Source organism: Pelodiscus sinensis, chromosome 22, assembly GCF_052426305.1.
Source record: "Pelodiscus sinensis isolate ZL-2025 chromosome 22, ASM5242630v1, whole genome shotgun sequence".
Classification (NCBI taxonomy): domain Eukaryota; kingdom Metazoa; phylum Chordata; order Testudines; family Trionychidae; genus Pelodiscus; species Pelodiscus sinensis.
In genome coordinates this window covers 10079308-10101782 of record NC_143073.1, presented here as the reverse complement: position 1 = coordinate 10101782, position 22475 = coordinate 10079308, and the positions used below count along the sequence as shown (strand labels likewise).

The window sequence follows — 22475 nt, the reverse complement described above, 5'->3', positions numbered from 1 at the left end:
ACTTTACCCAGCAGAGATTTGGCTCCTGCAGGGAGGCGTCCCCTACTTTCCCAAGTAGCTAACATTTGGAAGATTCAGACACTCCGAAACCCCTAGGTAAATAGTGGAATGAGTTCTCCCTTCAAACAAAGGCAACCGCAAGTGGGTGACAGAACCGGGCTGGTTCGGTAACAGAAAAGCTACACGTCCCTGGTACTAGAAGTACCTAGATTGAAGCCTGTGATGGGAAATGAACACTGTTAGCTGGGGCAGAATCTGTTTGTTGTTCTAAAAGCAGCATTGTTCTTACCACCCTATTTCTTCTTTGTCGAGCCCGCAGGGAGCTTTCATGCCTGTTTGCTCAGAAGGGTCTAGTCCCTGGGCTGTCCTCTAGATTGAAAACCTCTCTGCTTAAGAGAACAGTTTGGCTGCTTCTACACTGCAGGCTTCTTGCACAAGAACTGTTTTGCGCAAGAGTTCTTGTGCAAAGGTTCTTGCGCAAGAGCGTGTCCACACTACCATGTGCTTTTGCGCAAGAGCGTCCATGGCAGTGTGGACACTCTCAACCACGCTCTGATGGCCATTTTAGCCATAGGGGTTTCTTGCGCAAGAGCTCTTGTGCAAAAAGGCTTATCCCTCTTTTCCAACACTGAGCTGTAAATTTACTTGCGCAAGAACGCATGTGAGTGTAGACACTCAAAGTTTTTGCGTAAGAACAGATGTTCTTGCACAAAAAGCCTGCAGTGTAGACGTAGCCTTTAAGTTTCCTAACCCCACTACTTGTATAAAGGACACTTTAATCAGTTCGGTCCCAGACAGTCTCAATCCTCCACTTTGTTTTTCTTATTTAAAAAAAAAAAAAGCCCCTTAGCACAGCTGCTTGGATAGTTCTGGTATCTCCTTCTTGGTAATAAACTGCTGAATTTAAAGCAACCTGCACCTCCTTTTTATCCTGCCCATCCCTCTGGGATCACGTTTACCTAAACCTCCCCATCCCTAAGCCTATGAAACTGACATGGAGACAGTGCAAATGCCACATACCTAGGTTAAAGGGGGAAAATTCCTTACCAGCTCAGTCAGTGTAACTGCTCCCTAGCTGACTATATGCCAGTCGTTCAAATTCACTTTTAACTAGACTAGCACAGAGGGAACGCTGGCCTTCATAGCAAGCTGTTGTGTTGGTTCTTAAGCCCCCCTCCCTTCCCTCTCCCACACACTTCCTTGCATTCAAAGTTCATCCCTCCCTTTTAATCCTGCAGCCTGTACAAAAAGATGCAATTTTTAACCTTTATTGCCAGGCAAATATGACTTCAGGGTTACCATGTCCCCATCAGACAGCATCCCATCAGGTTTTGCATAGTGAGGTAAGACACCCCCTCTACCCCGCCTTAATACCACACAAACCGAGCCCCATTGGCAGTGAGTGATTTTGGACCCAGGCCACGTGGCATACACCAGGCGCCAGGAGGACAGGGAAGTAACCACATTTGTACCCAGCCTTGAACCAGGCCCCCAAACCATCTCTACTTAAAGCCATGCAAACCAATTAACACAATGTACAGCAGAAGTTTAACCACTAAAAGTTTTAATTGCATTATTACTACAAGAATAAAGAATACCTGAGAGCCTTTAGCAGTGCCCACACTTTTAATGTAGCATAATCAGTTCACAAACCCCCTCTAAAAACAAAATGCAGAATCTCACTTTTTATTTCATTTTATTTTTTTTTTTTTTTTACACAGAAGTCAATCTAAAGGCACTGAAGTGCATGGGAAATAAAATCACCAAAGATTACAAAGCAATTTGTTCTTCCTCTCTAAAACTGTAGAAATTGTAGGTTTGTCTATATTATTGAACAGCATTTACACTTTCACAGCCCCAAGCTAACACAGTTTTTAAAAGTGTAGGGTGTTGAGGGAGGAAACAATTAAGACAAAGCGAAAAACAGGACATTTTTAAAAAACGTAGTTACCTTCATTTCAGCTTGGTTACTCTCACTAGGCGGAACTAAATGGCTTACAAATAGTTCCCACTGCACGACAGCTGCACACCATGTTGGAAGGCAGGTTGTAACAAACATTGGGAATACTCGATTGCAAATTTATACAAACAGTAAAAAGGTTTTTTTTCTCCAAAACCTCAAATGCTGCTGCTTAACATTCAGGTGGATCCAAAAAATTGTTTACTATGAACGCAACAACCAACCACATTTGTTCCTTTCAACCAAACCATTTTCGGAGGGGGGAAGTGTTATCCCAGTGAACTTAAAAACAGCAAAGTTTTCTAAACAAGAAAAAATAAATCACAACAGTAGCTTTTTTTTTTTAGTGTATGTTACAGAACTTTTTACACACAGTTATTCAAAATAACCCAAAGTTAAGTTACCAAAAAGAATTACTCACACAACACCCTAACTGAAGCCAAAGCAACAAACAAAAGAAGAAATAATTTTTTCCAAACATGATTTAGGGTTGTAGCCCTTTTCACAATTTTGAACTCCTTGTGGGTGCTGCTGCAATACTGGCAGCCCCAAGCTGCTATTAAAATGCTTCCGAGCCCTTAACTTGGCTGTAACATTGGTCATGCAGTGTAGGAATGCGTTATCGGTGGGGGGCGGGAGGAGGGCAGTGTTACACTGGCAGATAAGGGGAGCGGAAGGGAAGATGAAAGCTGAACACAAAGGGTCAGTTTCAGGGCAGTGCTTGTTCTCATCAATGGACGTGACCCGGTGGAGTTTTTCCTGCCATTCCTCTTGGATGGAGGCCCTGCAAGTTTGCAATGCCAGCTGTCGTGGGGTGTGCGCTGGAACCGTGGGCAGAGCCTATTGCTGCAGCCAAGGTATATAGGTGAGGAATGAATGCATTTGGGTCAGTCTAAGAACTGAATTCTGCAAACTTTCTTTAAAAGATGGTTTAGTTTCCCCCTCTGCTTCTAATGAAGCCAGCTCGCTTACCACCCTCCCACCCCCGTTATTTACAACCAGCCGGGAGCTTAGGGATGGGGGAGGTTAGAAACCCCTGGCAGAAGTTAACAGACTGTTCCTAACTTCCTTGGAGCCAAAATCCAAGTTCTCTCAGCAGCCCCAAGCCAGGAAATGGGAGTCAATGCTCCCCTCTTCTGTTACCAAAGATCCTCTTGCCTCATCATTGCTTAGCCTGGGGGAGGGATAGCTCAGTGGTTTGAGCATTGGCCTGCTAAACCCAGGGGTTGTGAGTTCAATCCGGGGGGAGGGCATTTAGGGATCTGGGGCAAATGTGTCAAGAGATGGTACTTGGTCCTACCATGAGGGCAGGGGACTGGACTTGACTTGATGACTGTTCAAGGTCCCTTCCAGCTCTATGAGATTAGTATATCTATATATATACAAACCATTTCAAAGCAGCAACACTGAGCAAGGCCTAGGGGTTCCACCTCACCCTACAACTAAGATTAAAGCCCAGACCTCAACCAGTAAGACCTGGGGGAAGGGGAACTTGGATGCATCCTTTGTGTCCCTTGCCATCTTCCCCCCCCCCCCCCCCAAAAAAAAAAAACCAAAAGCTGGTTTTGGTTTTGATTAACTGTTCTCTGACCCTCACAGCTGTGAAGAGATTTCATATTTGTGGGTAACTTGGTTCATTTTTTCTTTTTTTTGGTAAAGAGAGAAGAGTTCACAAGCAGAGACTGTTACAAGTACTAGCAATGGGGTGAGGGATTTAGGGTTGGACTAATCACCGGTCTGTGAGTTAGAGGGATTGTCATGGGAAGCAGGCAAAGATCAAATGAAGCAGTTTCTGGCTTCTCAGACACCCTTTATATGGTACATGTAGGGTTAACTGCACTGCCTTGACTAAGTCCATTTCCCTGTCAGCCCTCACTTCCTGAGGCTACCGCTTTCATTTTCAAGACACACACACACACACACACACACACACCCACACACCCACCCACCCACCCCACCTGCAGCTCAATAGCCAAACGTTTCCTTTGAAATCCAGGTCCCGTGCAGCTGTCCACCCTGTCCACGGATTTCAGTCCGGAAAGAGCACAACATCCAGAACTGGTTGAAGTTAGTGCAAGAGAACCTGTGAAGAGGATTCAAAACGGGTCCCCCTTATGCACATGCATTCAGAGGGGGAACTGAGTGAGTGAACCAACCAAGGAAACGCAGATCGATGCTGTCAGTTAAGATACCAGGCAACTAACTCAGAGCCAGGCCAAGATTTCTTCCCGGAGCTCAAGATGAAAATACAAAAGAAGCAAAGTTTAAAAAAAAAAAAAAAAAAAAAGTTGGATCCTGCTGTGATCACCTTAGAGTAACAAATTCCCAGCCAGTTCCCTGTCCTGGGAGGTGGCTGGTGGCTTCCCCCACCTGTCCCCACAGCACGCCCAGAGAGAGCCTCCTTTCGGACAGGTCTGAATGTGGCACAAGCAGACTCCCAGGGAGCAGGGGAAGTGCCCATCAGAAAGGGCAGACACAGGGCTCGGGAAAGGTGCCAATTAAGCAGCTGAGCCTGCATGCAACATCTGCCCTCTGAGCTGGAGAGAACAATCCCTGGGCTACAGACAATGCCCCTGCTGGGTCGGAACGACCAACTGCCTTGTTCCAATGCAGGGAAGCCACAGCCCCGACCGGCCGGGCCCGGCGGCAGCATTCCGAGCGGCGTACCAACCGTTTGCTTCCCGTGTAGTCTCAGAGCCCCACTAGACCCCTGACTCCTGCCCTCGCTGAGCTGTTGCTTCCCAACACTGTAAACCGGGCAACTCCTGCCCCTCAACCTAAGACCCACACTGGGCTCAGCTGGGCCACCAGCCGAGAGAAGCCAGGGAGCGGATCTGTCCGACATGCCTCTAAGCTCTCGGGTCTCGTCACAGCTTCTGTATCCAACCTACTTGTATTAAAACGGTGCGGGGTGGGGGAGAGGGGTGCGCCCGCTGGGAGCCTGCCAAGAGCTCTGCGCAGAGATTATATACACGCGCTGCCCTCTCGCTCGGCCCTAGTTCTCGGGGCTCACGTTCTGCCTGGCTCGGATGAAGGCCATGCCGTGGGTGCGGAAGTGCGTCTTCAGGTTGAGCTGGGTGTCGAAGCACTTCCCGCACACCTTGCACGCGAGTTTGCCGTCAGCGGGGCGCGGGGCCCCTCCCTCGTGGTCGCTGCGAGGGCTGGGCTCCTCCAGCTCCCCCGCCCCCTTCTTTTTCTTGTGGGTGATGAAGCGGTGGCGGTTGAGGGAGACCTGGGAGGTGAAGCACAGGCCGCACTCGCGGCACTGGTGGGAGCTTTCGTCTGTCCTGTGCTGGGGGATGTGCTCCTGGAACTCGGCTGCGCTGCAGGCGATGTAGCCGCACTTGCGGCAGCGGAAGGGGGCTTTCCGGTCGGCCTTGGGGGTCTTGGAAGGCGGCGTGGTGCTGTCCGGCTCCTCGCTGCACGAATCGCCGTCGTCCGAGGACAGCTTCCGCTTCCTGCTGGACACCTGCAAGGAGGAGTTTGGAGAGCTTGACCCTCAGTGCGGGGACCTGCTGGGTGTTTGAACTGGCGCTGCCAGACCGAGGCAATGAACGCGTCCCTCCCCCGCCTCGGACACGCAGCTCAGACAAGATGCTCCTTCGGCTCCCTCCTACCCATGTGGGCTCTGGTTGGATGAAAATCCCAACACGATTGGCCACTCTGGCAGCCTTCTCGACCCCTCCCTCCTCCACTCCTTGGCCTAACTCCGTTCCCTCTGCAGCCTCAGCTAAACTGCTCCTGAGCTCCCTTCTAGTCCCCATGCCTCCCCAGCCAGCCAAAGGCCAGGGAGCTACGCAGGGTGGCGCTGGCGCATCACGTGGGACCAGGTCAAAGGAAAAGGCCCTGGCAGGAAGTTTAAAAGGGAGTAGCTCTCCCACTCGCTGAAGTTCCCACATCTTGGCTCGATGATATTCTTCCTTCTAATCCCCCCCACCCTGCTGGAGAGGAGATTCTTACCTTCCTGCCCTGCCCTATTGCACTTCGTTGCTGTGGGTGGTTCTAATGGTTGCTAGGTTCCCCCCAAGAGGCGGCTGCTTTGTTTGTAAGTTATATGAACCCCTCCAGACGCCCCTTTCTCATAGCTGCGCTCGCCCGACTTTGCCGCCATCGGCCCCGTACCTGCAAGGTTCCGGACCCCGTGCGGGCAATGACGACCTCTTGGCTCTTGGTCTGGTCGGTCACCTTGATCCCGTGCCGCACCTGAATGTGCTTCTCCAGGATCAGCCGGCTGCTGAAGGTGCGCTTGCCTTCAGTGCAGTACCTGGGAAGGAGCAGAGTCAGGGAGGCAACGAGGCTCCCCCGGACAACTTGCAACGGACGACCCCTAGACCTGCCCTACTGCTTCCATCTCAAGGTGATCTGCAGGCGCCAAGCCCCCTCCACCGGGGAAAGCACCTGGGAGAGGTGACGAGACTGGAGGAGCTCACCCAGGAAGTCAGTGGCAGAACCAGGCCCAGGAGCTGGGAGCACTACAACTCGGAAGCCTGCCCCCTGATCTGACCCCTAGATTTACTCTCCCTTCCAGAGCTGAGAACCCAGCGCCTTGCCTCCCCCCAGCTCGGGCAGCCCTCCAGACTGCACCAACGCCTCCCCCCGAGCTTCGGGTGGAAGGGAGGAGCAGCTGGATCCCTTTCACCTCCCAAACCGGAAGGAGAAGAGGCTGCTGGGTACCGGCAGGGATAGACTCGCTTGATTCCCTCGTGGTTCACTCGCACGTGTCTCCGGAGGCTGGGGGCGGAGCAAAACGAACGCTCGCACAGACGGCACGGGAACTTTTTCACCGACTGGAAGAAGCAAGGGGAGAGGGGAGAAACTGAGGCACTCCTTGTCCTGGTTGCATCCCCAGCTAGATGAGGGAATGCCCTGCAGCAGCCAGCACATGAGCCGCAGGGAGACTTAGCATAGCTCCCCTCAGTGACGGGCCGATAAAGGGCATAGCCTGGGAGGATGTAAGATGGCCTCTCCTACTCCTCTGAATGGGTAACACCACCTGCCCTGCCACTGCGTCAGTGGTCAGACAGCCCCTCCTCCCTCTGCATGGGGCTTTCAATGGATGGAGAAACTGAGGCACAGAGAACTGATTGCTTGATAAGGTGACACAGAATCAGGAACAGAACCCGAAAAAGACCCCAGAGGACAATTCTCCTGCTGTAACCATTAGAGCACAGCACCCTGCCCCAGCCAGGAACAGAGCCCAGAGGACAATTCTCCTGCTGTAACCATTAGAGCACAGCATCTTCCCCCAGCCAGGAACAGACCCCAGGAATCCCAATCCCCAGCCGCTGCTCGGCGCAATGTACGAAATGCTGCCTTCCCCACGGCCTCGGCGTGTCCACAGGGCCAGGCTCCCACTGAGCAACCTCCAGCAGCTCTGGGATTCCCTCTCACCTTCCCGTGGTCCTTCTTCATGTGGGAGACGTACTCATCCCTCTCCGGGAACCAGGAGTGGCACATCCCGCACGTCCAGCCGCTGCTCTTCGACTTGCTCGCGTCCGTCTTGCGCTGGAAGCGGGCCCGCTTCGTCTTGGGCAGCTCCGGGGAGCTGGGCGGCTCGTCCTCCTCCGAGGACGAGGACGACGACTCAGACAGCTTGGAGACGGGGGCTTCGACGGGCTCCTCCTTGGGGATGAGCAACGTGGCCGGCTTCTTCACGAGGTCCTCCTTGGGCTTCTGTGGCTGGTGAGTGTTCTGGAAAGCACAGACTGGGGCATCAGCCTGGCCAGGCTCAGATCTGGCCTCCAGCAGCAGCCCCTGCCTGGCAGCGCTCCCAGAGGGGACGCAAACCAGTCGCACCCCAGAACCTGGAGGTGATCAGTTTGCACCTGGAAGCCGGAGACAACCCATCGCCCTGCCCAGACGGGAGCGGTGTCGCTACACTAGGGAGGTAAAACCCTGTTTAACTAGTTAACCCACTAAACAGTAAATTTAACTGGTAAATCGATTACACGGGGTGGGTGTGCTCCCCCCTCCCCCGCAGCCGGGCTGGAATGGCCCTGCCCACAGCACGCCTGCACTGGGCCCACCACAGTCGGGGGCTGCTCACCCCTCACCGGTTAACTGTAACCAGTAAGCCTCACCCACCAAGGATGAGGCTTCCTGGTTAACCATTAACAACCCAGAGAAGAGCAGCAAAAATGATGAAAGGTCTAGAAGACATGAGCTATGAGGGAAGACCGAAAAAACTGGGCTTGTTTAGTTTGGAAAAGAGAAGACTGAGAGGGGACATGGTAGCGGTTTTCAGGTATCTAAAAAGGTGTCACAAGGAGGAGGGAGAAAATTGTTCCCTTTTGCCTTTGAGGATAGGATAAGCAGCAATGGGCTTAAACTGCAACAAGGGAGGTTTAGGTTGGACATTAGGAAAAACTTCCCACCTGTCAGGGTGGTCAAACACTGGAATAAGTTGCCCAGGGAGGTTGTGGAATCTCCATCTCTGGAGATATTTAAGAGCAGGTTAGATAAGTGTCTATCAGGGATGATCTGGACGGTTCTGGGTCCTGCCGCGAGGGCAGAGGATTGGACTCGAATTCGCGAGATCCCTTCCAGTTCTAGTGTTCAAGGATTCTAACCCAATCTGGGACGGGGAAAGGCAAGAGGTGGAGAAGTCCGTGTGCTCTCAGTAATGCTCCTATTACTGTAGCCTTTTGCAGAAGCACTCAGCAGACCTGACTGGGACATCCCGGAGTAGGCGCTGTACACAGAGTGAAGAAGCCGCCCTAGACCCAACCAACGCATAACTCAGGCACTGCCCGGAAAGGGCTTGCCCAACAAATCCTCAAACCAGTTACACTGGCCCGTAGGGCCCAACACGCCGACACAGGCCTCATGCTAGAGTGTGCAGACCACACCGGGGCCCCAATACACTGTCCTGCAAGATGGGGAGCATCCAGGCTAACCTGTGGGAAGCTGGTGTACTGCATGCTCGTGACAGCTCTGCAACATGGTCAGGCTCCTCCTTGCTTTACAGGAGGGGAAACTGAGGCACGGAAAGGGCCTGGATTGCACATGGTCACAGGTCACAAGGAGTCGGCGTCAGAGGCAGGCACAGAGCTCAAGGGATTCTTGCTCAGGCCGCTCTGACCTCTCTAGTGAAGGAGGCACCGGTGTCCGACTTACCTTCAGATGTTCCAGCATGGTGCGTTTCTGGGCAAAGAGCAGCGGGCAGTCGGGACACTTGAAAACGCTGACCCGCTGGTTGAGCAGGTGTTGGTCGAAGTGAGAGGAGAGCAGGGGCTTGTGGGTGAAGACCGTGTCACACATTGCACATTTGTAAATCATCCTGAAAGCCAGGGGAGGGGGGAGCAAGGGGAGGGTTAGCAAAGATCAAACCGTAATTTCCCTGAATTTGGTTCAGCATGAAAAAAGCCCCCAAGGAACGTTATTTACATACCAGGGGCCTGCTGAGATCAGGGCCCCGCGGTACAGACAATCTAAGTCAGAGCCAGAGGGGAAGTGATGTGCCCGTGAGTCCCCCAGCTGCTCGGCGGCAGAGGTGGGACGAGAACTCAGGTCTCTGAGTCTTGAGCCAACGCCCTGGCCACTAGGCAACGCTGCTAATTAAGCATAAATTCAGTCTCTTGGGATTCTTCCCTAATCTCAGCAGTGCCCTGGAGTATGGAGGACACTGTGTGATCCACAGGCTTCAAACACTCCCAGGTAGCCTGCCAGCAAGCAAGGGGCGATTATGTTGAGCTCCTCAGATGGAGGGGCAGTGGGGTGCTCAGCAGGGGCCGAGATTCTAGCCCACCACACCGGGCTCTTACCCAGCACTTCCCATCCACAGATCTCACAGCCCTTTCCACTCGTGACCCCTCAGCCCCCGGCTCCCGACGTATTTAGACCCATTTTACAAACAGAGCCACAGAACAGAAAGCGGGTGGCACAACCAATATTCCCATAAGGGGCTGGGTTGCCCGCCCAGGAGAGATTCAAATGCCACCCCACTAATTAGCCGCGTGCCCACAGCTGGGTTTTGTTTCCACTGGTGGTGCACACCCGCCACTGCGTCAGTGCACATAACAAAAGGTATTCCACATATGGATGGGGAAAAAATTAGAGGGAACACCAGGCCCAATGAAGGCCCTCGAAAAGCAATTTGGAGCTTGACGCAGTACAGCAGGAGTGGCCAACCCATTTAACAAAGAGCCACATGCTCGGCCACAGCTGCAGAACAGCATCACTGCAGTGCTGGAGTGCCGATGTCCCCTCAGCTGCAGTTAACCCGCCTCCCAGAGGGGCGGTAGCTAGGCGGGCCCGGTCGTCATGGGGTTGGATCAGCTTAACTACAGTACATAGTTCAGTCATGGGGATTTTTCACACCCCTGAAGTAGCTGAGTTGACCTCACTTTCAAGCGTGGCCCTGGTCTCGGGAAGAGACGGACCCCAGGAGTCCTGTGCTGTAAACTGAAGGCTAATGCTGCTCTCCAGCACCCTCTAGTTCTGCAAAAACACACCCAGGGCTCTTTCGTGCAAAGCTGTCAGGGCCTCTGGCTCTGGACAAAGGCCCATACAGCCCCACGCTCCCTAACCACGTGGGGACACTGCTCTTACTGGGGCAGGTCTTTCCTTCTCTACCTCCAGAGAGATTCCTCAGAGGTCTTCCTCTCCATCTGCTGCCCAGGCAGGGCCCTGGGGTGCTCAGGAGAACGCCACGGGGGGTACTTACTTGGACTGCTGATTGCTGAAGCCTGGGTGCTGCGTGTAGATGTGCGCGTGGGCGCTGGGGGCTGACTTGAACGCCATGGGGCAGATCGGGCATTTGTGGAAAACCTCACAGTGCGAGGTCTGGATGTGGGACTTAATGGAGTTCACCCCTCCGAAGACCACGGCGCAGCTGGGGCACCTGGAAGCAAGCACACAAGGGAAGGCAGGTATTCCAGAGGGGCAGGGTTAGGTCGGGCACCTGCCTCCTCACCAGGAACCCCCCCCAGATTATGCAGATTGTGTAGATGGGACACTGAGGCTAAGTGACTTGGCCAAGGCCACAGAAGAGGTTTTGTAGCAGAAAACTGAAACCGTCTCCCACGTCCATGGCTAGAGTCCAAACCACTGGAGCATCCCTCCTCTCCTAGCTGCTGGCAGCAGGAGTCTGGCTGGCAATCCTGGATCCAGAAGGACATTTTATCAATAGGCCAGGGGTGCCAAAGGACAGGTCCATTCCTGCAAACAGTCATCCGGCCATTGTGGCTCTGCCACCGTTCACTGCTTGGCCTCTGCTGGGATGGCCCATCCATGCCAGTGGTGACGGTGGGGCACGCTGTGGACATCTGACCCGAAAGACCTGGAACGAGCCTTGCCCCATAACCCAAAACCTCCTCGTCTCGTATGGCCACCAGCCAGCCCACGGCTCAGCCATGGCCCACGAATGCTAGACTTGAACCCAAGAGATCCTGCCCCTTCTTAAACCAGCAGGAAAATCCTTCGTCATGGGTTGGACTGAGGGCAGCCAGGTGAGGGACGCAGTTTGCAACTCACAGCTTGTGCCATTAGGCCAGCCCAGTGCGTCTCAACTTCACCTGCCTGGGACTGCTCCAGGCTACTCCTGTGGAGCTGGGACGGACTCAGGACCCACCGTTGGCACTGCGGGAAAGGCAGGAAGGGCACAAGCCCCCTGGGGCAGTTTAGGCTACACCAAAGGCGAGGCCCATGCAGCTCCTGGTGTCGCGCAACGAGAAGCCGAAAGCACCGCACCTACCTGTAGCCCACCCTCCTGGAGAGGTGCAGGCAGGCCTCCTTCAGGTGGGCCTCGAAGTTCGCCAAGAGGAAGTTCCCACCACACTCGGGGCACACGTGAGGGGGTCGGTTTTTGTGCATCCGCTGATGAGCGTTAAAGCTGCAGGTGTTGGGCATCATCATGGGACATGTCGTGCACACCTGGGGGGGGAGGGGGAAGCAAACACAGGTAACGTGAGCATCCATCGCGCAGCACCACACGTCCTTTCCCAGCTCTGGTTGGAGCCCCAGGAAAACCTGGGGACATCCAGCCAAGCCCATCGAGGTTAGGGAGAAGCGATGGGTGAGGGGCTGAATTAGGGCTGGCACAAGCTTTTGTTTTGCAAACCGGGGGGGGGGGGGGGAGAGAACCCTGTTTTTAAGCGATTTTTTCAACCCAACACAGGCAGTCAGGTGGTTAGTATCATGGTGGCACCTAGACGCCAGCTGAGATCCGAGTCCCCTAGCGGGAGATGCTGTATAAACTCACAAAGGTCAGACTGAGCAAAGGCCCTGCTGGGTGCCTGAATCACTGTGTACCCAGCCATGGTAACAGAATCCAAGCCCCCTCTGACCACACGTGTTGATCAAAAGAGACAGGCAGGGCAGATGGGGAAACTGAGGCACAGAGTCCTGCCCAGAGCCACACAGAGCCAGGAAAAGAACCTCTCCGCTAATATACAACGTTCAGTGTGAAGCAGTCAGGCTCAGCTTTGCATGGGCACCGTGGCTTGGAGGGCAATGCTGAGTGCAAAGGGGGAAGGAGGTGTCGATTTCCTCTGCGCTGCGGCACTTGTTCAGTTACGTGTGTACTGCGGGCGACTGTTGCTTGTACCAGTTTGCTTTTCGATGGCTGCTGGGAGAGCAACGCCCTTTTCTGCTTCTCAAATACCTAACTAAACTACTCAGATCGAGATGCACCTTCAACGCAGATGGCTCTGGCTTGTTGGGAATTTCATTCTGCGAGGCATCTTTCCTGCAAATTGGTTCCAGAAATTTTCAGTCATTGTGCTGAACTAAATTAGAGGGGCGAGAAGAATTAAGAGGAATACGGGCCAAGGAGGGGAAGGGGATATTTATACCTGGGATTAAAAGAGATGCTAGGAGGCCAGAGATACAGAAAAGTCTGCCCCCAGTGGCAGGAGTGGAGGAGCAAGACGCATGCAAGGGGAGCAGACAGGCAGAGAAGCAAGGGATGGAAGAGGCAGGCAGGACTAAGAGCAAGACACCCCCCTCGCCACCCTCCCACAGTAGGGCTTATGCAACTCCACACAAGACAGGCAGTTTTGACCTGGGTCCTAGAATGACCCAGCAGGCTCGGTGGCAGAGATGCCGGTTTTAGTGGGTCTCCATGGGCCAGGACTCCCGAGGGCCCCGGTTAGGGGAGCAGAGGCGTGGATGAGGATTTCTGCGGGTGGAGGGGGCCACAGGAAGGGGGGTGGGATGGGCAGAGGAGCTGAGGGAGCCAATGGAAGGAAGCAGAAAACAGGTGCGTGGGGCAGGAGTCTGAGAAAAACAAAGGCTTGAATTAACCCTTTGAACACCGACGGCTCCCTGTGACTTTGGAAAGCGCTTTGGAGGCTTCTGGAATGGAAAAGGTGCAACATAAATCCACCGTCTAAAGCAGATGCCCTGTCCTCAGTCTTGGAGTCCCAGACATCGCCCCCCCGCCCACTGCACTGCCCTGTAATTACTCAGGCTGGAGTCTGAAGAGCTAGGCCAGGCATGTCCAAAGTCCGGCCCGCGGGCCAATTGCAGCCCGTGTTCCGGTTTAATACGGCCCCCCAGGTAATTTGCCAATATCTATCTTTTATGGCCCCCAACGAATCCATATGTATTGAGATGAATACATTGTAAAATCTCAGTTAATGTCAGTTGGTCTAAATCAGTTATAAATATATTTGGACACAACATGTATACTTGGTGTTATGTTCCTGTTCATATTTTTTGAACTTAAAAGTTGACAGACAACCTTTATTACCAATAATATGTAATGTACTTTACAATGTTCCTGACATATATTTCAGCTTCTTGGATTTTTTTTTTCATCTGGCCTTCAGATATGAAAGGCAGAGTGATTTAACACCTGTTTAGATTTGTCATCCATGTGACGAAATGAAAAGTATGCCGTTTGCAATAAACTTTGCATAAAATAGTTAATTTGCATTTAATTTTAATGGTTCAAAGAATGTCAGGCAAAATGGTCGGCCCTCACGCATGTTCACTTCATCAAATCTGGCCCTCTTTGAAAAAAGTTTGGACACCCCTGAGCTAGGCCAACAGTCACCAACCAGGAGACTGGGATCTACCAGTAGACCTTGGAGCCTCTGACAGCTGATCCTGACTGGTTTGGCTGGGAAGCTATTAAGCACTGGCACTTTAGTTGCCCCTCCGCCCACTGCCATGCTGCTGCTGCCTCCTGGGAGCCTCCTGCTTGCTGTGCGGAGTGTGGGAGGGAGAAGGGGGGGGGGTGCTGATGTCAGGGTGTTCCTTCCATCCCCCCCCATACCCTATCTCCACACAGAGAGAAGGGGTGGCGGGAGCGTGGCAATGCCGATCTGTCTGAACACAATGTATGAGTCTCTGTCATATGTCTCTCCCCCCCCCCCCAACACGTACGTGGGGGTGGTTGTTACTTGTTTTACTGCTTGCAAAGGGGGTTACAGTTTGGGGTTGTGACTGGTCTGTGCATTTCATCATTTTCATTTCTCTTACGCCTAAATTTAATTCTTTGAGTCGCGAGTTCTTAAATGCCCAACCTGTCGTGGCTGGAGTCATTATCCCTGTGGTAATTGCTGCTCCTGGAGGTGGCTGGCATGTCCCTGCAGCCCCTGAGAAAGGCAGAGCGGGGAGGGGGGTCTCCACATGCTGTCCTTGCCTGCAGACACTGCTCCTGCAGCTCCCAGTGATAAATAGTGGGGAACCGTGGCCAGCAGAAGCTGTGGGCTCTGTGCCAGTGGATGAGGGGCAGCACATGGCCCCATGGAACTGCTGCTGTACATGCCAGCTGCTTTCAGGAGCGGTGCAGGGCCAGGGCAGGAATAAACCTGCTTTAACCCCACTGCGCCACCACTCGGAATCCGTCTCAGTTAAACAGTGCCCAGCCAGAGCCTGCTTCCCGAACCCGTCCCAGCCTGGTGAAAGTGAGCAAGGACAGGGCCTCGGAGAAGGGGAGGAAGGAAGCCAGGCAAGGGTATCTTGGTGTGAGGTAGATCTTACATTGCACTTCAATTGAAAAAGTGACCTTGTGGTTAAAAAGGCTGGAGACCACTGAGCTAGGAGAAGTCGCTGCAGTATAATTCAGCAGCGGGAAAATACCAGCAAGCGATGGACTGGACAAGAGAAAGCAGCCAAGCCGGGATCGGGACTGCTTGTTGGACACTAGCAAGTCTCTCTCTCTCTCTCTCTCTCTCTCTCACACAATAGTCGAGAAAAATTTTGGCAACAGCCTGTAACTAGGGCAAACGATCAGAACTCGAGGGGGCCAGGATGGTCACTCCAATGCCGCAATCAGGCCTGCATGCTTGGGAGAGCAGTTTGCAGGACACGCCAATCCTGGCTTTTCCTGAGACAGACAGGGAAAAGGCATGCCTGTCTGGAGTGTACCCTTATTTAGATCTGGCAACCAAGGCTGCAATTAGATCAAGCTTCCAGAACTATGCGCATGGTCGCTTCAGCTCTGACCGAGCCTAGGAGTTACTGAAGCAGAGAGAACTCTGCTGACAAATTCAGACAGCACAAGAGATGTAAATAACAAAGGGAAAGCAGACAGGCGGGGGCGGGATGGGAGACAGGCCAGGCATAAGCAGATCTGAGTATCTGCGATCAAGGACATAACACAGGGAAAAAAGGACAATACAGTAGCCTTGCAACTCTAATGGCCTCGTTAAGTCATGACTGCTTTGTTAAAGCAGAGTTACAGCTGCCCAGTGGTGTCTTGTGCTCTTCCAGAACATGAGAATTCAGGTAAACTTCTGAAAACCAGGAAATGGAGCTAAGGTACATCACCCCCCAGGAACATCACCTTTACTGTGCCCCCAGCACCGGCGATTTCCCCTGGAAATCCTTTGGTAAGGGTCATGCTATAAGGGGACATGAGGAAGCTGTGGGGGTTGTGTTAGTAGCAGCAGACAGGGGCTTTCCTACCATGACCATGGTACCATTTCCTACCATGACCACGGTCTGTGGGGATAATGTTTATTTTAGTAATTGTATAGCTGCAAAAGAATTGGTCTGCAAGGGGAGATGGTTTAAAAATCAGCTCCCTGCGCAGACCGGCTCCTGCCTGCCACCTCGCACTGCTGCCTCTGATAGAAAGGCGGCAGCAGCCCCTGTCCATAAGGGGGCCCACACTCCCTGTGGTCAGAAACTGCTCCAGCATCCCACACTTGGCTCTCTGATAGACAGGCAGCAGCGTGGGGGAGCTGACAACGCCACATGAACAGACAGGTGTGGAGAGCTGGCTTGAAAGCCAGCTTCCCGCAAGTACCACCTCCCTCACCCTCTGCACTGCTGCCTCTCTATCAGAGGCAGCAACGTGGGAATGGAGGGTTGGGGGCCTCCATGGGATCTGGTACTTGTGGGGAGCTGGCTTTTAAGCCGGCTTCCCCTCCCAGCACCAGCTCCTGCCCGCCCCCCTCTTACTGCCTCTGATACAGAGGCAGCAAGGGTGTGTGTGTGTAGTCATTTGGATTAACCGATAAGCATAGGCTTACTGGTTGATATTTTAAACAACTATATGCTAACATCCCTATAAGAGGATTGACAGCCAGTGTTCCCTGTAAGCTGAACACTTGTGCAGCCGCTCAGGAGAAATTCAGATGCCACCCAGCTGATTAGCAGAGTGCCCACAGTCGACAGCATGCTTCTCTTCTGGAGGTGCTCATCTGCACTTTTTATATGCACAAAAGCATGTATTCCACACAGGGATGGAAAGATTTAGAGGGAACCTTGGTGATGGCCTTGAACCACTCAGCCAGTGGGGCCTTGCACCTGCAGAGCCAACTCCGTGCGAGCCCCGGCAAAGGGAAGGTAACGCCTGCTGAGCACACCAGATCTAAATGCAAGTTTTGCCTGAGGCAGAGCTGTGCCAGCCCGGGGTGTGAGAAAGCCATGCTGCTGCCCAACGCCACTATCTTGACCAAACCACCCTGGAACTGCAGCTACACTCTGCAGAAGAGCTCTGCAGCGGGGAAGCAAGGATCCCACATCGACAGAAAAACCCTTCTAGCCGCACAGGCAATGCCAATAGGGTCCATGGCACAGAGACCCGTAGGTGTCAGGCGCCGCCCTGAGCGCTGTGTCCCGCCTGCTAGGAGACCTGCTGGGGCATCACACAGAGGAAAGAGCCAAGGTTGCATTGTGCAGTTGGCATCTCCCGTAACTCTGGCTTCTGCTTTTCAGTAGTTGGAGTTGAACTCACCTCGATATCCTGGAAGGGCACAAGGTGCCAGCAGGTACCTTTATCTCTATGGAACTGATGCTGGATCTTTCCTGGACCCAGAAAATGCTGCTCTTTGCAGGCGGGGATAACGGAGGGACCTGTGGTTGTCCTGAGGGTTTGACGGTAAGGTGGTGCTGTGCTGGGTGACTCAAGGGGCCCCTTTGTTACAGGGCAGTGGTGAGTATGGCCTTACGGGGAAACGTCTGGAGGGAGACATGGCAGGGAGAGAAAGCCCTGCCCTGGGTTATGTCACAGGCTGAAAATTTTATTTCACTTGCTGTAACAGCATTTGTGATGAGGCTGATGTGGGTTTTCCCTTCTCAGCACCTCCTTCCCCATGGCTGTGTCTAGACTGCACCCCTTTTGCGCAAACGGGATGCAGATTAGACACAGCGCAATTGCAAATGGAGGGGGGATTTAAATCTCCCTCGCTTCATTTGCATGAACATGGCTGCTGCTCTTTTCTGGCTCAGGGCTTTGCCGGCAAAAAGCGCCAGTGTAGATGGGGATCTTTCGGAAAATAAAGCCTTTTCCGAAAGGTCCCTTATTCCTCTTAAAATCAGGAATAAGGGACCTTTCAGAAAAGGTTTTATTTTCCGAAAGATCCCCGTCTAGACTGGCGCTTTTTGCCGGCAAAGCCCCGAGCCGGAAAAGAGCAGCAGCCATGTTCATGCAAATGAAGCGAGGGAGATTTAAATCCCTGCTTCATTTGCAATTGCGCTGTGTCTAACCTGCATCCCTTTTCCGCAAAAGGGGTGCAGTCTAGACACAGCCCATGTGTATTTTTCCTTTGCTCCTTTATCAACCCTTCCACTCCCAGCCTAAAGCAGATCTGGATGGAGCAGGAAAGGTGACAGACTTGGCTGGCAGTGGGGCTCTGTTCCAGAGCCCATGGAAGGGGTGGGGCTGGGGCCTAGCTTCCCCCACCCAGCCCTCAGAGCTGCTAGGACTGCACTGTGCGGGGCTCCAGCAGCAATTTAAAGGACCCAGAGCTCCAGCCACTGCTGCTGCCTCAGTCCAGGGCATCTCCGCTATAAGTCGCCCCAGTATATGTTGGTTCCGCACGAGTGCCATGGACGCTTGTGGGGACTGTTCTGTTTTCAGTCCTCCCATTCCCCGCTCCTCTGTCACCGAGGGGGGGGGGGGGGGGGGGGGGGGGCACGACACGACCAATCTGAGCAAACAGCAGTCAGCCATGGGAAAAAAATCCCCCGCTTTACGCCCTTTCGCTAGACGACCACTTTTTTTGAACGTGTGCCGGGGACGCCCTGTAGCAACAGTGGCAACCCAGAACCCTAGGCCTTTTTAAATTGCTGGGCCCCAGAGCAGCTGCTGGGTTTGTGCCCTGCCCCCACCCCCATCACCACACCAGGGTGGCGGGCTGTGGTTTGGCAGGTTAAGGAGCACAACCGTCCAATCTGTGACATGCCCCGTGTCCACTCAGCAGCTACAGAAGCCAGGGCCCCCCACGGCTGCCATCCGCACTCACCCATTCATCTTCTCTCGGGCACATCCAAAGGGTGCCTCAGCTTTGTAGATAGGGAAGGAATCTGCCCATCACACCCCGACAGACACCCCAGGAAAGAGGCTCCAACCTTCTGGCAGACACTGACCATGACACAGGTGGCTCCTCCCCCCACATGGAGGGGACACCACCCAAGTTATCTGGAGGAAGGGAGAGCGGTGATACCAGGTGGCAGGGACTCCATGTGGGGCGGGGAGGGAGCGCCTCCTTCATTCCCAACTGAACGCAGCAGGCCACATAACCCAGAAGCAATGCTAGCCTATTGGGGGCCCTGAGCAGGTATACTGGGGGGACAACACTGACAGCCCAAGTTTATAGCTGGTCTGAGCTCGCTGTTGGCAGGGGCGAAGCATGGAGGTCATGTAAAATCATGGAATCTGTGACCAACCGGAGACTTAGTAGTGATAAAAAGTGAACAACCCGCCCTCCGGGCTGGCTGGGCCCTACACAATTGCTTAAGCCTAACTGCCTTGGCTGTGCAGTAATTGGGGGAGAGGAGTGTGTGTGTGTGTAACTGGAGATGTTTGTGCATCGCTGTTCTACGTGCTTCAAACTTGCTCCGTCCTGGAGCAGAGGGACACCAAGTCCTTGCACACCTGCCCCTCTCCTCCCCTGCTGAGTTGCTTCCCTGCCCCACACTTGGCTGGAGTCACATTCCCCTGTGCACTTTTTAAAAGATGTTTGGCTTTTCTTTGTAACTAAGTTCTAGACCCATGGAGTTTCTCCATGAGTATATTATCTGTTACTTTTCCATCTAGTTATTATGCTTGCAACAGAAATATTGTGGTGCTAATAAAAGTTTTCTCTTTTCTTTCTATTAACCTGGTACTGGTTAATAGGGTGTCCTGGTTCGTACTTTAAGAGTGAGACTTCCCTAGTGTTCTTTCCCCTGATTTGTCACATCAATACTTAGGTGGTGGCAGAAGAAGGTTTATTCCCAAAATTTAGGGTTTTAAGATTTTGGGGGGAAGTTTTATACCAAAGCCTGGTAGATAAGGTTTTGGGGTACACTTGCTGGCCCTCCACTTCTGCATTTATTGTGCCAGAGTGGGGAAGGAGCCATGACACAGGCGTTACAAGAACTGGGTGAATCTGCATCAAGCTGCTTTTAAGAGGGCTGGATCTCAGGCACCCCCTTCTCAAACAGCTCCAAATTCAGACCAGCCTCTCCGCTCTGCATCCCCAGGGGGCACAGCAGGTTCCAAGCTGATTTCAGTGAGCACGAGGAGTTCAGAGCAAACAGTCACCTGTCAACCAGAGAGCGATGCTCAGCCTTAACTACAGCCCTGTAATACCTGAACTGAAACAATGATCTGGCAGCAACAGTGCTCCAGAGACAACAAACAGTGAAGGTGGAACAGTAAATTCCTTTCACTGGAAGGAAGCCAATGAGCCGAATAATTGAAAAGGACAAAGTGAAGGTGGACAGAATTTGTAGGTCCTGTATTGGACTCTGAATACACAATTGATTTCTACAGGTGGAACCTCTCTAATCTGGCACACTCTGGTCCGGCAACATCTGTGGTCCGGCATGATTTTAGTTAGACGGATGTTAACCTATGGGTGTTGCCAAGTTTCCCGCAGTCCCATAAAGTTTGTTTACAGCCACCAGTCCTGGCTCTGTTCTGTGCTGTTACTTACCTCTAATTGACCTCTAAATGTCTTCTAAGAGCCTAGTAAGCCATGGAAGTGTTGGTAAATGCTGCTAAGCAAAATATTGATCTCTGGTTCAGCACGTGAGGTCCTCACACTGCTGGACTAGAGGGGTTCAACCTGTACCTTGAGCTCTCTGCTCTTTCCAAGGGGGGGACGGGACGGGGACGCTATACTATTTAATAGACAAATAGACACTGCTGGCTGCCATCATGCCGAGCGAGCCAGGATGTGTTTGCAGGCAACAGGAAACAGACAGGATCCCCCGCCTAGCTCTAAAGGAGGGAGCAAGTACCTCCAAGTTTCTCCACAAACTTAATTGATGGAGCACCACAAAACCAGGAAGCAGCAACCAGATCTTGCAGGAATCTTAATCTTAAAGAAAGATGCTAATAAAATTTTGCCAAGTCCCCTCCCCCCACCAAGTTTAAATAATGCACAAGGCCCTAGGTCATTCGTAAGTCAACAGCCGGATGGCACGGCTGTGATCTTCTAATCAGCCCTCCTGTATAACAGAGGCCCTGAATTAATTCCTGTGTGAACTAGAGCAGATCTTTTGGATCAACCATCCAACCTTGATTTAAAAATGGCCAGACAGAGATAATTCCGTGGAATACCACAGAATTAAACCCTAAATGTGATACTTGTAAGAGATTTGCCACTTTCCAAGTGATAATACAAAGAAATGTGTTTTAAAGAAGCGCAACAGGAAGATTAATTACTTGCCAATCGTTAATTCTGTGAATGGGACAGAAGCTGGGGAAATTGTCCCAGTATCTCTGAAATACACACGAGTTGAAAGGGACCAGATGTGAGTAAGTTACACAACTGAATGTGCAACTTTATGTTCATCACTATACAGGACAGATGCTAGGAGCATGTAGGGCACTAACTCATGGGCATTGGAAACTGCATGTCAGCTTAGGAAAGAGGAGTCTAAGGAGGGGTATGCTAGGTCTATAAAATTGTGACTAGTGTGGAAAAAGCAAATAAGGTTTATTTATTTCCCACAATATAAGAACTAGAGGTCACCCAATGGAATTAACAGGCAGCAGGTTCAAAACAAACCAAAGGAAGTTTTTCTTCACTCAGCGCACAGTCAACCTCTAGAACTCCTTGCCGGAGGATGTGGTGAAGGCTACCACTTTAGCAGGGTTCAAAAAAGAGCTAGATAGATTCATGGAGGTTAAGTCCATCAATGGCCATTAGCCAGGAGGGGTAGGAATGGTGTCCCTAGCCTGTTTCTCTGGAGGTGGGTGACAGGGGAGGGATCATGTGAGGATTCCCTGTTGGGTTCCCTCCTTCTGGGGCAGACAGGACACTGGGCTAGATGGACCTTTGGTCTGACCCAGTAAGGCCGTTCTTATGTGAGAGTGAGCACAGAACTGTAGTGACAGGGCAGAGCGACCCCAGTCAATTTAAAATAATTCCCTTTCAAATAGTGTTTCAATGTTAGAATCATAGACCCATAGAGCTGGAAGAGACCTCAGAAGGTCATCAAGTCCAGCCCCCGCTCTAGGCAGGACCAATCCCAAGTAAATCAACCCAGTTGATGTTTCTCCAGTTCCCTGCTTTTTCTAGGGACTCCTCGCCAGGCTAACCGAGCCCATGGTCGCAGAGTATCTGCTCTGCACCGCGCTCAGCTGTCTTCTTCCCCCTCTGCTCCTTCCAGTCTTCCAGCTCTGCACCCGCTCACCTCCCACAATGGCATCAAGTGCAGCCCATTTTGCCTCCTGTGACCATTCTTTCTTCTTTACAAGAGGGTTTCTCAACCCCAGAGTCACAATCCAAAATTGGGCTGCCAGAATGTGTCAGAAGCATGGGATGCTCCCTCGGCTCCAGTCCTGGGGTGCTGGCCTGGCACAGCTCTGTGATGACAGAGGACAAGCCAGGTCAAACCTGTGTGGCACTGGAACCATACGTATGAGGCTGCAGCACCACTCTCACAAACGTGGCCTGGTCGTCCCACCAGGGGAGTTAGACCAAACCACAGTGGTGCTGCGACCCGGGAGGTTGCGGGAAGCCCAGCCCGGCCAGCCACACAGGACTGGAGCTGCGGCTATGGGACACAGTGTGCTTTCTATGGAAATGTGTCTATTTTATAAGACACTGCATAAGGCAAATACTTTTCACACTAAAGCTATTGATTGGGTTGCACCGAGCCACCTTGGGTCCTGAGCCTG

General features: G+C 52.5%; 1 protein-coding gene across 3 annotated transcripts in view; it reads right to left on the bottom strand.

Moving 5' to 3' along the window:
* Positions 1 to 830: 830 nt before the first annotated feature.
* Positions 831 to 22475, bottom strand: part of ZNF687 (zinc finger protein 687) — a 52615-nt gene continuing 30970 nt past the window's right edge. For all 3 annotated transcript variants that reach the window (XM_089772652.1, XM_075907665.2, XM_075907667.2), the window contains 7 exons: positions 11655 to 11833; positions 10626 to 10802; positions 9077 to 9239; positions 7352 to 7651; positions 6635 to 6747; positions 6083 to 6224; positions 831 to 5429 (listed from right to left, as the gene is read on the bottom strand). In XM_089772652.1, the coding sequence (XP_089628778.1) occupies positions 4956 to 5429; positions 6083 to 6224; positions 6635 to 6747; positions 7352 to 7651; positions 9077 to 9239; positions 10626 to 10802; positions 11655 to 11833 (1548 nt within the window). In that variant the 3' untranslated portion in view covers positions 831 to 4955. The remainder of the gene's footprint in view (positions 5430 to 6082; positions 6225 to 6634; positions 6748 to 7351; positions 7652 to 9076; positions 9240 to 10625; positions 10803 to 11654; positions 11834 to 22475) is intronic.